The sequence below is a fragment of the Glandiceps talaboti genome, chromosome 1 (genome assembly GCF_964340395.1).
Source record: "Glandiceps talaboti chromosome 1, keGlaTala1.1, whole genome shotgun sequence".
Taxonomy (NCBI): Eukaryota; Metazoa; Hemichordata; class Enteropneusta; family Spengelidae; genus Glandiceps; species Glandiceps talaboti.
This window is the reverse complement of record NC_135549.1, coordinates 14,640,066-14,654,746: the sequence shown is the minus strand read 5'-3', so window position 1 is coordinate 14,654,746 and position 14,681 is coordinate 14,640,066. Positions and strand designations below refer to the sequence as shown.

The 14,681-nt window shown below is 34.2% G+C and overlaps 1 protein-coding gene across 4 annotated transcripts in view; it reads right to left on the bottom strand.

Moving 5' to 3' along the window:
• LOC144437074 (EGF domain-specific O-linked N-acetylglucosamine transferase-like) overlaps positions 1-14,681 on the bottom strand; it is a 28,849-nt gene extending 14,168 nt beyond the window's left edge. For 2 of the 4 annotated variants that reach the window (XM_078125954.1, XM_078125946.1), the window contains exons 1-7: positions 14,587-14,678; positions 14,104-14,239; positions 4,161-4,444; positions 2,442-2,539; positions 1,975-2,083; positions 803-903; positions 196-300 (exon numbers count right to left, since the gene is read on the bottom strand). In XM_078125954.1, coding sequence (XP_077982080.1) covers positions 196-300; positions 803-903; positions 1,975-2,083; positions 2,442-2,539; positions 4,161-4,444; positions 14,104-14,128 — 722 coding nt within the window. In that variant the 5' untranslated portion in view covers positions 14,129-14,239; positions 14,587-14,678. Of the gene's footprint in view, positions 1-195; positions 301-802; positions 904-1,974; positions 2,084-2,441; positions 2,540-4,160; positions 4,445-5,365; positions 5,448-14,103; positions 14,240-14,586 lie in introns of all 4 variants that reach the window. The other 2 variants (XM_078125958.1, XM_078125957.1) reach the window with 2 other exon arrangements.

Below are 14,681 nucleotides of genomic sequence, written 5' to 3'. Positions count from 1 at the left end.
CAACAGAATGTTTGTATTTTCATCAACTTTGTACCTCAGTTCTACTTCAGGTTGTGTTTTGTCTGATCAACAATCTATGTGAGACCACGGAGGTAGAACCACAAGGACCTGTCCTTCCTACCTCCATGGTGAGACTAACTAACTCTGGCTAAAGAAAAAAAGTTTACTCTGACATGTTTGATAGTCTAAGCTTACCATGATTGTAATTCACTTCTATGGTCTGATTCAGCTAAAAGTTTTCCTTGATCCAACTCACAATTGCCACCTAATTGCCCAGCCTTAAAAAAGTCAGATCGAAATCTACCATACAAAAAAAGAGAGAACATTTTACTTGTAAGAAATATATGTTTAAGAGAGATCAGACTTTGTTGTTTGTCAATATATTTCATTTCGATATCTTCATCATATGACATATTTTAATGTGATACAGTATTTTAATTCAGGCTGTGATGACCAACATGGATTGTACACACACACACACACACACACACACACACACACACACACACACACACAATGTGTACATGTGCACACATTTACACATACAAACAATGGCACTGAGACAGACACAGTGACACATACACAAACACACACACACACACACACACACACACAGGGATTTACAATAAGTTTTTTCTGAGACATGTAGACATGATGCAGACATGCAGAAATGAAAAACAAGTATTTTTTTTCTAAGTGAGTATTCATTTGAGTATTCTAAAAATCACACAAACTAAATTCACCTCACAAAATTACTGAGAAAACATTGAATCATCACATTGTCTTTTTTTTCTATACCTACCTATTTCTGCTTTCCTTAGACTGTAAATTACTAAAATCCATTAAAATATTGCTAGCTCTGCAATGGCGTAGGAATTTGGTACATTCCAAAGAAGAGTCATACTGTCAAACAGAAAATATACCATTAGTTTTTTTCTGGAAAGCGACCATTGCAACCATTTGGCAGGCCACTTCACAACAAACAGTCCTAAAGGTAACAATTGGAACTGTTTGTCTCATTCACATGTCTAATTCATCACTTTTAACCCCACTTGCATTGTTGTGTGCCCAGACATATGCATTTAGTTACTAGCACAAAGGACAAATTTATAACAATTTTTGTTGAGGTATGATGGTAGTTTGCTGTTCAACATAGTGCAAGAATAGATTTCACTTACAGTTTCTCAATTGAAGACAAAAATGTAACTGACGTCAATTCGTCAATTTAAAGTAACAATACAAAACAAAACTCGTACATCAAGTCGATAGAAGCTTTTCATAAAGTGTATATGATTTAATTTCTATATCTTCTGCAAATCATAATGGTTTGATATATACAACATTTTTCATCATCTGAAAGCATACAACAATGCTAAAACCATCTTTTCATTCTGTTCATAGATTGTACTGTTAGATCTACAGGCATTTTGAATGTTTTTTGTTTAAATCGACGGGGTGACATACAGAGCAAGGACAACCGTACATTACATGTACTTTGAGTCTTCAGGGTCCAATTTCTCTGAAACTTAAAGTTCTTCAAATCTCTTCATATTTTGCCATATGAAGTCTTGTTGTCGATCCTGTTTTTATTTTTAAATACCAATAATAAAATAATTTGGATGTTCACTATTTTGTTTTCAAGGGTATTGTTAATTTTTCATTTGATATTCTATCATTTATACAAAGAGCTAACACAGTATTTGGTTGCCATATTGGATTCCAAAACTTAATTTCATATCATTTTGACGTCTGTTTCAAAATTTGTAGTGACCCATGTTTTTTTTCTTCACTCACGTTTTATTCTTTATTTTAGCTAGGAATGGGTTTGACTTTCCTTGAACAAAGTAAAAACAAAACTTATACATAGTCAAGTTCAACCATTACATATTTCTCAAATTTATCACAATGCCAATAATTTTATTTAGCTTGCTATTACTTCTTACTGACATTCTAGTTTTGAGTTTTGTAACTTACCTGCTTCTGTGGAGTGCAAAATGATTGCATTGAAAGACGCATCTCTTTAACATACCCAAAATCTGCAATTTCAAAGAATTTGTCTGCAAGTTTCTCTAATGAGGGTGCCCTGTGAATAGATCATAAGACAACACTCTAATGAGTTGAATGGTGTTACAGGAATCATTTGATAGTAATTTCTTGCATTATAATTATGTTTGGACTCACAGTGCACAAGGTTTCTTTCCCTTGAGGCCCATCAATAATATCAAGTATATTTGTTGTTTTATTGTTTACATATTTCAGTTTCCTATTTTACGTAAATTTCTGAGTGAACGTCAAAACATCAAATTCAAGATTAATATTCCAAAACCACAAAACATTGAAGTTAGCTATTTTAAGACATAAATTCTGACTATTTGAGTGGACTTGATGTATTTAATTTTGTGTTTTTGTTTTCATAAATTTAAGAACTATGGAAGTCTTACCATGCTTCATGAAGTTTATCACACACTGGATATCCTGGCATATTGTCTTTTTCACAGCCTTCTTCATATCCCCAACAATGACCCGTATCCATGGCATCCTATAATGGAAATACCAACATGAAATCTAGTAATGATGGACACAGGTTACAAAGTATTAGATTACCACTACAGTGTTTTGAATGATCAGTTTGTCAACTTACTTTTTTTATACAAAGTTGTGAATGGCTAGGGAGGGGATGGGAACTTATTTTTTACACTGCTAAAAAGTTGTGAATGGCTTGGGAGGGGAGAGGAACTTATTTTTTCATACTAAACAGTTCTGAATGCCTTGGGAGGGGAGGAAAGAAAACATAGTTGGTCTGCTCACCGGTTTTCTTGCTAATGATTCTAACTGTAAGCTAGCTTTACATACATCAGTTATGGCAATATCATACTTTTCCCATGTGGCCTAGTTGAAGGGTCATTCAAGGTGTAACAGTATTAATGTTCAGATAATTTCATTCACAGCATAGACTTCTCAACAAAAGATTATTTCATAAATGAACAGTGGACTAAAAAATATCAGATACTTCCAAGATGTTGATGACTGACAGCCATCTTCACTTTAAGAATGAGGCCATGACCCCAAAAGACATAGTAACTTACAAAGGAAAAGTTAATAAAATTTGGCTTAGTTCTTCAGCCATTGTAGTACAGCATTGTTGCATGATGAATAAGAAAGTACATGTGAACTGAATTTACAACAAAGCTTCCCCCCCCCCTCCCTCCCCCTCCCTAATTCAAGTGGGACTAAAGCCTGTGAGCAAAATCACTTCCTATGCATATAGTTTTCCCTTGTTCCCTGCAAGATCAGTTTTGTTGGCCATGGGCCAAAATGTACAATCATGTATGTATGTATCGTACTCTGCACATGCAGTTTTTCTTTTTCTTCAAACTTGTGTGTTTTTTATCTTAACAATTCACAGTGGTTATCACCAGAGCTTTTATGTTGACGGACAAATGATTACGATGTTATTGATGAAGCTTTTTTGAGGTTTGTCGACCTTTGACCCTGCCAAGGAAAGGTCATAGGAAATCAAAGAAAGTTTAGTTCCTCCATGACATTCAACTAAACAAGTAAAAATTACCATTAAATTCTCATCTAGCCTGCCTAGAAACAGCCGCACTACAGTACAATACAGTCCCATGTTTATCCTGGCCTATATACCACAAAGTGCCATGATTTTCACAAGCAAATCAAACAGTTTACTTAGTGACATGAAAAATACACACAGGCATGATAAAATGTTTAAAGAAAGAACTCCTGTCACTTATGAATGAAAACACCCAAGAACCATTAACATGGCAAAATAGCTTTGTAAAGGGAGCGTCACTGTACAAAATAAAGCCGATTTTGTTGACTTCAAGTTCTGGAAAGTCATTTCATGATTTTACATTAGTACTTACATTACGTGTAGGTGCGATTGCCAAGAAACATCTGGTTGAAAAATGTGGACATTTTTGCCATTGGGGCACATTGTCTCACTGAAGTCAGCAGACCCGCATATATATAATAGCTAAACATATATTTTCACAAAACTTAGGAATCGTAATGCACAACAAAAAAAGTGATGTGAAATCATGAAATGACTTCCCAGACCCAAAAGTTTATGAAAATGCCTGTATTTCCTGCAGTGGCATTCCCCTCTAAAAAGCAGACAAAATTTTCAAAAATCGCACCTTGTGTGGACAGCTGACATTTGCTTGGCAGGCTTCAGCATCACTTGGATGGTTGGTGAAATAAAAAGGATAATGCTCTGGATGTAAATTAGGTTCTATAAATTTCTTATCATTTTTTATTTTGACTTTGTCTTCTAGCTGCTGTTTTAATATATCCTCAGTGGAGTGAGTGATTCCATCAAAGTTTTGATCCTCACCAGTCGATCCAATGACGATAGTATTCACTAGGAGCTGAAATAGTAGAGTCTTCCAGATGCCCACACCTACCATGGTAGCCCTACAAACTATGAAAGAGAAAGATAAACAAAATAATATTATTTCTGGTTTAAAAATAACACATGTAACAAAGACCTTTCGCTTATTGTATAGACTTTTCATGTAGTAAAAAAAAAAGAAGACTTTGGTGTGTACATTTTTTGCCCAGTAATGTATGTACTTTAGTCCTATCAATGACTGAACCTTCTTATTGTTTTCATTTGCAATGTACAATGTCGGGGTCACTGTCAGGCTACACTTGCTGTAAGCTATTTCTTGACTCCCCATTTTTCCCAACTCTCTTTTGTTTTGTTTTTTGTTACCAAGGTTCTGTTATCATTTATATATTTGGGTAAATAAACCACTTATCATTTTTACTATTAGGACACTGGACTCATGTACTTCATCTGACTACCAAGCTTGAAGCACATATTGAAACTAAAAAAACCCAAGCAGATTCTGTCAGTGATCGTGTTACCGATGTTAGAATACACAGTCCATGTTACTGCACCAATGCTAAACACATAAAGTGTACAAGTTGTATGTAGGCAGAGATCAGAATCCAGGCAGGGTAAAAAGATTTTAAAAAACCAATCCACTATAGATTTTATAAGCAATTCTACATAGCAAAACTGAAGACTTTGAAGCAATCAGGTGACATTGATATCAACATTCTCAGTGGCTTTATAGGATGTTAACATTTGTACAACAAAAACACTATGTCATAAAAACTAATTACAGTACATTCATGACAGTTCTGAACTACCTGACAGTTGCAGTTAACATTGTTTTTGATTATTTTGAAATCTGGAGTTATTTCGAGTAACCAAGGTATACATGTACGTACCTGTGGTAGTCTAGTGTATGTGGAGAACAGTCACTTTGATGACCATGACATTCGTACACTTCAATACTAACAAAAGTATACTAAAAGAGCAGACTTGACTTACGTATAACTGAGTAATGCTATAGAAGTGTCGTCTAAACGTCTGTCACCCGACTCCTACAGTATCTCTGCATGCAAAGCTGCTACTACAATGTGACAGCAGAAATAGTACATCTTATATAAGTTTATCACGTCATCTTTTTAAATTGTGAGTCCCTAAGTCTGCCAGTTATAACAGCATGTTTTTGTTCACATTGTTAAACAGGTGGTAAACAGACAGCAAGAATTACTTTGATATACCAACAATGGTGACATGCTGGGTTGACACATTCAACATCCTGCAGCAAATTGTCAGCACACAATCATACTCATAGAGGGACAAACCCAACTCATAAATCAAACACTTCTTGCTAAATTATAAAGAAAACCAACATTTGCATAGATTGATCTATTAAAAGTTGTGGGGGTGTGTCTAGTACCTGTGACTTGAAAATCCATCTTTTACATAAAAAACATTTGAAAGCAATTTTTTTTTTAAATCTTTAGATTTCATTGTAATAAACTCATTTCATTTTTAGAAATACAAAAATCTTTTGTTTATCTTCCGCTGTACACATTGGAGTTTTTTCCTCAAATCTTTCATAAATTTGTCTTTTTCTCTACAAAAGTTTTACTCTTCTTCTGCAAACAGCATGTTTGTTAAATAATTCCGACATCCAAAAAATTTACACAATGTATAACATTGTAATGTGACATATTTTTTTAAAGGCAAATTGTGACACAAGTACAGTGCAAAGGAAGCATTAGGGTATAATAAACGTATACTGTTTGATAAATGTCTGGTAGAGCATGAGGTATTTTAGAATGTACCTGTTTGCCACAATCAGTGTGTTACATAGGACTTCACCCACCATATCAACACCCCCTTCATTCCCAATTACATGTAAACTATCATTCTCCAAAAGAAAAAGTGCACAATATACAGGGCAATGTATAATAAAGTATTGTCCACATCTATTGGCAGGGGGCTACTGAATGTATGAATAAAAATACACAAAGGCTGCTAGTTCCACTGGGAATGCGTTTCCATTCATTTATTTCATAGCAATGAAGGTACATTTTGTATTGATATGCTCCATAGAACTAGATTTTAATGGTCATATGATATACATGATATACACCCTGGTCTATATGTGTGTTGCAGATTTGAGACTTGCCAATACACTGCTGTCAAGTATAAAAACTCACAAGTCCGTGACACTTTTACACACTCCATTCCAAAATACTGGTCAATGAAGTCCTGTACTGACCACTAGTTCAACAAAGTGTTCCGACATCTACAGTAACAATGGTATGGGGTCAAGTAGTGTCAGCTTCTTGTCTCACCTTGTATTGAGTCTGTACACACATCAACCTACTTGCATTGAATGTACTTTGAAAACCTTATACACACCACACCCATCTGTACTGTACAGTCTTAGTCTCACCAAGTACAGAGAGAGCATAGAAAACGAGGTGAACAGCCTTCTTCATTCAATAGGAAAAATGGCCATCCTCACCAGCATTCACAGCAAAAGATCAACTCTTGTGTGAGAATTGATGAATTTTGTCAATAGAATCTGATAGTCTATTTACTTTCATTTGTGAGATTGGTAAGCAGGCATGGGATTACGGTGTATGTCATCGCACTCACTCCAGTCAGTAGTCACAGATTTCGCTGTTTATTATCACAGCTGCTCACACTGAGGTCAAGGGTCATAAGCAATTCTTGAGGCTAAATATCTTGCTTTACAATATTGTAAATACAGTTTTATATTGAAGGTACTTCATTCTACTAGTTGTGTATCTGTTTCATGCAAAATTGCTATCATTACAGTAGAAATTTCGAGTTCATTACATATTTCTGGCCTTTTGGAACGGTATTAACGAACAGAACTTGCAGACTACATGATGTACAATCCTTAACTGATGTAAAGCAGTTTCTGTATGTGCCATTCATTGTAGTGTTCTTTCAGTATCTTTATTACACTTATGTACACAGACAGAATTGTCAATTTTCTATACAGTTGTAATAAAGCTATATCTAATCTAATTTAATCTAATTTAATCCATCCTATTTCAATTGCAGTCAATTTGTAAACAGTGTTTTCTGCTAACAAATAACAGACTGATTACAGCAAATGATAACTGTCACAACTCCATTCACATTAGAAATTTCACACACTGGGGCGACATAAGTTGTAAAACTGATAAGCCTTTCCTTGGGCTGGGTTCACATACATTTTTTGTTGCCCAACCCAGAGGCGACCTAAGTGACAGCTTCTACCCCACCATGGAAGTTATAATACCTCCATACATGGACAAATATAGCTTGTTTATAAACTTTAGACTTTGGTGAAAATAAAATGAATCTATATATAAATAATACTCTGAGTTGACATACACATTCATACTGGAATATAAAGATAGGTTGACACAAAAGATATGTCGAGTGTGAACCATAGTACCAGACCCAGCATAAAATATCCTGACATGGAGGTGACATAAACTGTTCACATTTATTTGCAAATGTCAGATTACTCTAGTCCCCAGCATAGACACATATTTTATAGTCTGAACGCCCTAAATGAGATCTAGACAATATTTTACGGAAGCTATACTTGTATGTTTACACTCAAGTCACTGACTTTAATAATCACTGACTATTTACTTGCCTTGGGCTGCTACAAGTACATGTAGCATTGTTTACAGTTTGATCGCATTGAAGTTGAAACTGGATACTTTTAACCTTGAAATGGATCTTATATGTATAAATGATTGTGGAATATAAAGTAAATGGTTTACTTGAGTGTTACAGGTTGTAATTAGTGTTGATCCATCGTCCAAAACCACAGGCCTTGGGGTTGGGGTGGAGGCAAACCCAACACATCCATACATATCATGACAAATATACAATATGCAAGTACTCCAATATGGACCATTCTACTGTGTGTACTATAATGCAAGTATACTCCAGCATGACAGGACCATTCTACTGTGTGTACTATAATACAAGTATACTCCTGTACGACAGGACCAGACTGGTTTTTTTGAACAGCTGTTTTTATACTAACATAAAGTGACTACACTTCAGTTTTACCTGAATAAGTTCTTCTGCATTTCTGATATCTTTCTATACATAATGGAATATTGATTTACATGCAAGTAGCCACTTCATACAAATACAAAATTCTATTCTATGTTATTCAAGGCATCTGTTCAAATTGAAAGCCTATTTGGGTTTCAATGTACTTTGAAATATTATGGAGTATCGCTGATTGTACAATTTGTTTAAATAACAAGTTATAATTTAGTCATCCTTTGAAAAGAAGTCATGCGTGACTCTCATAACTTTAACGCTTCAATACATATGTTGCATATAATTTCCCTTTCAAATAATTGATGCTCCAAAATATAACGAAGTATGAGAACTCACTTTACCCAAACTCCTTAAACTGAAGTATGCATAATACATTAACTATACCTATAAGTTGTAGGTATAGTTAATGTATATATATTATTGTTCACACTACCAAGTTGTAAGTACATGACAAATAATAATACAATTTTGTTTCTCTGTGGCACTGAAAGTTTGTGGTTGTGAATTATCAAAGATTTTATTTCTTTATGTTATGTCTTTCAAATTCCAATTTCTGTAAATTTCATATATTTTTATCTATGCGAACCTTAAACTTTACTATTAAAACCAGCTCATTAAAACAGAAAGTGACTACTTATTCTAATCTTGAAACATACATGTCTACAAAACTGGTACATGTGAGTCATAAAATTAAATCTAATATTAGAGCTATGACTGCTAGAAATACAAATGTAAACAAAACTGAGAAAATATGTTGTACTCTCTATGTCTGGGTCAAAGTACAAGAGTTCAATCTCTGTATACTATTGCTTGTCAGTCCTGCTTGCAGATGGTGCACGGGTCTAGATTACTGACATGGCCCTCAACACTGTCCTGCAAAGAGCAATGTACCAATCGTATCTCGAGTGCGGGGGTAAAAATGCACTCGCACCAATTACAGAATAATTACGTACCCAACAACCAAATTTTAGCAATCGATCGAATATATACTCGTTTTACATCTCTTTGACGATAACAGTCGCTGGTAAGATAATAAAAAGTGTCAAAATTGAAACTTTTCCAGTTCCAATTGTAATTTCAAATATCATCCTTACAAATGCCACCATATTTGATCGGGATTTCCACTAGGTCATTGGACGTAAGATGGAGTAGCCACTGTGAGGTAAAATTACTTAAGAGTCGATTTATTGCTCATATTTAAGCACAGGGTTCATTAATTCTTTAGTTACCAGCATTTCTGGTAAGCCCAGGTTTCACGGCTGGCTCTTCGCAGGATGGCGAACAAAGGGACGACTTACTCCATATGCAAGCAGGACTAATTGCTTGTCAGTCATGAAAATGTGATGTGGTGAAAGCAGTTATTTACCTCTATTCCGATGCTTTCGGGTGATCACCAGGAAGGCAGGAAACAACACAAAGCATCAAAATATCAAAATAGAGGTAAATCAATTATAAAGATATCTAGCCGTTTGCATCACATCAGAAATCAGATTGGCAGGTCATATACTTTGATATTGTCTTGTTATGGTTTACATATGTATGAATTCCAGTAACAGAGAAGGGAATCTGGTAATTAAAGAGTGAGTTTCTGAATAACATGTCTACAGTGATACTATGGATACCACTTGATTTCTTTAATTACCTCGACTTCCTTGATTTTTAAATTTTACACTGTAAATAAGATTATAGTATTTTTGTTATTTCTGGCAACAAATATTATCTATTATTAGTCCAAGACTACTAATTTGTTGACAGATTGCAATATCTCCTAACTAGTTAGTGAAAAATCCATTTATTCTCATTTTTGCAGATCAATTTATCAACATGTGTTGAAAACTTACCTTCTGACACAAGAAACTGAGACCTTACCTTGAGAAGGATTACATTCAGTACTAAACTCCTACGGCAAACAGATTTTATTTCATTTCAACCATCTGGCTTCAAATTTCAATAAGACTGATTTTGGTAAAATAACATTGTGTACAAATTAATCTACATAAACTGATCCAAAAAATAAACAACCAACCAATGAAATACTGCAATACATCAATCTTGAACAACCAACCAATGAAATACTGCAATACATACTGATCTTGAACAACAACCAATGAAATACTGTAATACATACTGATCAAGAACAACTAACCAATGAAATACTGCCACACATTTCCTTCACAAATTGAGTTCCATTTCATTCCAGAGATCGTATCTCAGGATCAAACTAGGGAATTGCAAAAAGTTTAAAAACACATATTCTAAAGTAGACTCTGGTGTCAGAGTTAATATAAATGAAAATTTATACCCGAACTTATTATGATGTTGACGAGAAGTCTGTGAAAATTTGGGATCTGTTTTCACAGAAAATTTCTTTATGATATTAATATGTTTTCTAAAATTCACTACTTGACCACATTATAATTAGACCTAGAATAGAAGCAGTTCCAGTTCATTGAACATCATTTGTCAAGCACTTGATGTATACGATACTACAAGTAAGTGGATCATTATCATCAAGTGTTCAACAAACGATGTTCAATGAACTGAATGGATACACTATACTTGTGTTCTGTTGTACAACCTATTCATCAATTATGGACCTACTGCAGTTCAGACAAAGTGGAGTTACATATATCAGGTACCAGGGGTTCGAATTTCAGAGGAAATTCTCTGATGTAGTAAATCTAGACTTGCATTTGTTGTACATTGTAACAAGTATGAGTATCCATCATCAAGCTGACATGCATTAATATATTGTTGATAACCAAAAACAAGTTCAACGTGTAATAAATTAATGAATGCCATGATACTATAATAGTTTGTAAATTGTACAATAAAAGGTTAATATTCTAACTTTAAGAACAGCAGGAATACCATTCTTCTGGTAATAAGCACTGTATACAGTGTTGCAGCCAGCCTTTTGAAAGAGTGGGACTTTCATTTTTCTGGGTCATCATAAATTTTTTGGGGACATAATAAAAAAAAGCGCCAATGGTGTTGTAGTACACAACTATACAGTTTTTAAAAATATTTACCCACATGCTGATCAATGCTGGATATTTTCTGAATGGTTATGCAGTTGCCTATCCAACCCTGTTGTTATCTATGCAATATACGCAATCATTTGGCTGTTGCTATAGGCGGGGTCATATTGCTAAACATATTTGCATACAATTTTAGGGTGGGTCATCTATGACCCATCACTTCCAAAATTGTGGGTCAGGTCCAAAAAATGTGTGTCAAATGACCCAAAAAACCCCTCTGGCTGCAACACTGTATAGGTCTAGTGAGTGTGTGTGTTTGTGATGATGTAATCAGAAAACAGCACAAATGCTGCTATTGAACATCAATAGACTCAGAAACACTGTATATTCAAGTATATTTGTCCATAGACAACACGATGGCTTCTCGCCATTGTTTATGGCTTGTCACTGTTACAACACATACAATGTAGCTTATTTTCTTTCTTTACACAAACAGTGAGAAACATCTACAACCTATAACACCTAAATAAAGCGTTTTCTGTATGTACCACAATCATTACTATAGCATCCATATCAAGTGTACAAGTATACTCTTTCATTTGCTAACTGACCACATTAGAAAGGCCACATGCTAGGCTTGTAAATAAACCAATTGAAAGAGTATACTTTTACACTTGATATGAATGCTATTAATGAGTGTAGCACATAGAGCAAATGCTTTACTTCAGTGTTACTCATTGTATATAATATGACTTTCAAACTAAAAGCAATTTTCCATCTATACACTATGGACAAGAAAGTTATTTCTATCTATTTTTTCCAATCGTTTTTTATTACTTGTGAATTGTTTGAAGTTCATTATCACTTGTAATAAAAACAATATGGAGGGGACAAAACTGATGTTCACAAGTACTCAATAAATTTCACAGTAATTGGTAATCATTTCACTTTTACATTGTTGTGTGAAACAGGAATACACTCTGGGAACACACACGGTCGTAGAACGCTTGTTTCATATTATGCTACAGATGTGATACTCCCCCACAGGATATATATGAACTCAAGATTAAAATATCTCGATACCATCATTACTCTAAAATATATCTAAGGAACATGAAATTTGCATAAGATTGGTTACATGTTCTGAATAAAGGACAGTATGTTGTCCATTTCACACAATAACATGGTCAGGAAAAAGATAATGTACCATAATCATTGCTCTAAAATAATTTGACAAAATATCGCAACACACAAAATTTTTTGAACGTGTTCTGAACAAAGAGTATATATGTTCTCCATATCAGACAACCATATTAATTGACAACTCAATGCTATGTGAGACTATGATTTTATATCTTTACAATTCTGGTACAAATTCAGTCTACAGTACCACACAGACATCAGAACCCAAAGCAGTGAACATACAATTACAATTCAGTACATGCGCTGTCCCAATAATTTTAATATTGACAAATGAATCCCAACTTTGTGAAAATAGATATAATAATATGTAATATCATTTACTGTAACAGTAAAAATTCTTTTCACTGCATTCAATTTTATTTCATTATGAAGTTTGTGATATTGATGAATACATGTACAGATGTATTAAATATGCAATTTTAAGTGTATTTTGCAAGATGCAAATTTTTCACAGGTTTTGATAAATTTATCCCTGCAAAAAAAAAAGCTTGAAAAATTATACTGGTATTTCACCTTAACCATTTTTTTTTCAAAATTAAGCTCACAATATAAAGTGAACACATGTAGAGACATGATATCTGAATGCAATTTTTATATACATTACAACGTTTATATTTGTTCAACTGTTCTGGTAAGTTTATCCAAACAAAGGTTTATGAAATTCTACTGGCAATCAACTTTCACTCTGACTTTCTTTGTTGCAACAATAATTGATGTACGAGAATAAATGTTCATGGACTCTGGGTTCATACTTAGTAATGCTTCACTCCCAAGAAATATTTTGACTCTGTGAGTAGAAATTTCATTACTAAATAATTGATGTGTATATACCAAAACAATGCAAACATTTGATTCACAAACAAATTTTAATGGGTTCTACCATGTACTGAAATGTAGAGCTGAGCTTTTGCACAGATATGATTGTACTTCAGTATTTTGGTCTACAAAGAAAAAGTTGCTGTATTTCACAGGTTATAAATAAGAGATGCAGTTTTCAGAGGGTCTAAGCGATAATTTAATAATTTTCTCATTTTGAAATGATATGTAAAAATTAGGGAAACTGACAAAAGTTATAAAATGTAAAAAAAAAACCCAGATGACCTGCCTCATGTTAATGACGACTCCAACAGTATAGTAAATTTGTCAATGTTACCCCCCCCCCTCCCCATCCCCCATCCCCAAATGACCACTACCTCTTGAATGTATGACTATTTTTTCAGATACATAGCATTATAATATTGTACTCAATTTCGAAAACGGTTATCGAGTGAAGTTTGCACTGTTGCAGGAACTGTTCACAACAAATGTTCAAAGATTATCATTGCCTGTTTGGTGTCATCATATATTTTGAACAAATTTTAGTAAGTTTCATATGCAGTTGTAGCTATGTATATCACAAATTAGTTTGCTAGAAAAAATCTTTAGTAAATTCTATTGTTTTAGGCAAGTTATGCTGGTATTAACAATCAGAAAACTTACTTTTCAGTCCAGTTCTTTTTGACATTTGTTGTTAAATTGATCAGTGATCTACCGTATGATGTATCAATCATGGAATGACCGCAAATAAACTGAGACACGCCCTGTCACTATACAATCATGACCTCCAAGGTGGCATCTGTGGACATATGGAGTGGTAGATTACTCGTGAGAGGCAACCACTTCTGACTCTGTTCATCTGACAGACATCTCGCCATTTATCATTGCACCACAGTTTCTAAAGTCCTTCTATTTATGCCAGTGATTATACGTGTTGGCTTTCATGATTATTTTTTCAGCAAAAAGTGAAGTTTATCGAAAGCGAAAAGTCGACCGTGACACTGACAGTGAATGTGCAGTGGATGTACCCGTGATTTTTTAGTTCTCAATTCGCGATATTCGTCACCCGAGAACAGTTTTCTTTTTCAATAATCCGGCTAGTTCTGTATCATTTGATGAAGCAGAAGTAAGATGTAGTTCACTAACCTCAAGCCAATGTCAAACTCGCATCTCAAAACTTACTGACACCTCGTCAACTTCCGTAAACGTTCATTCAATGAAACGGATCATGATTTGATTTG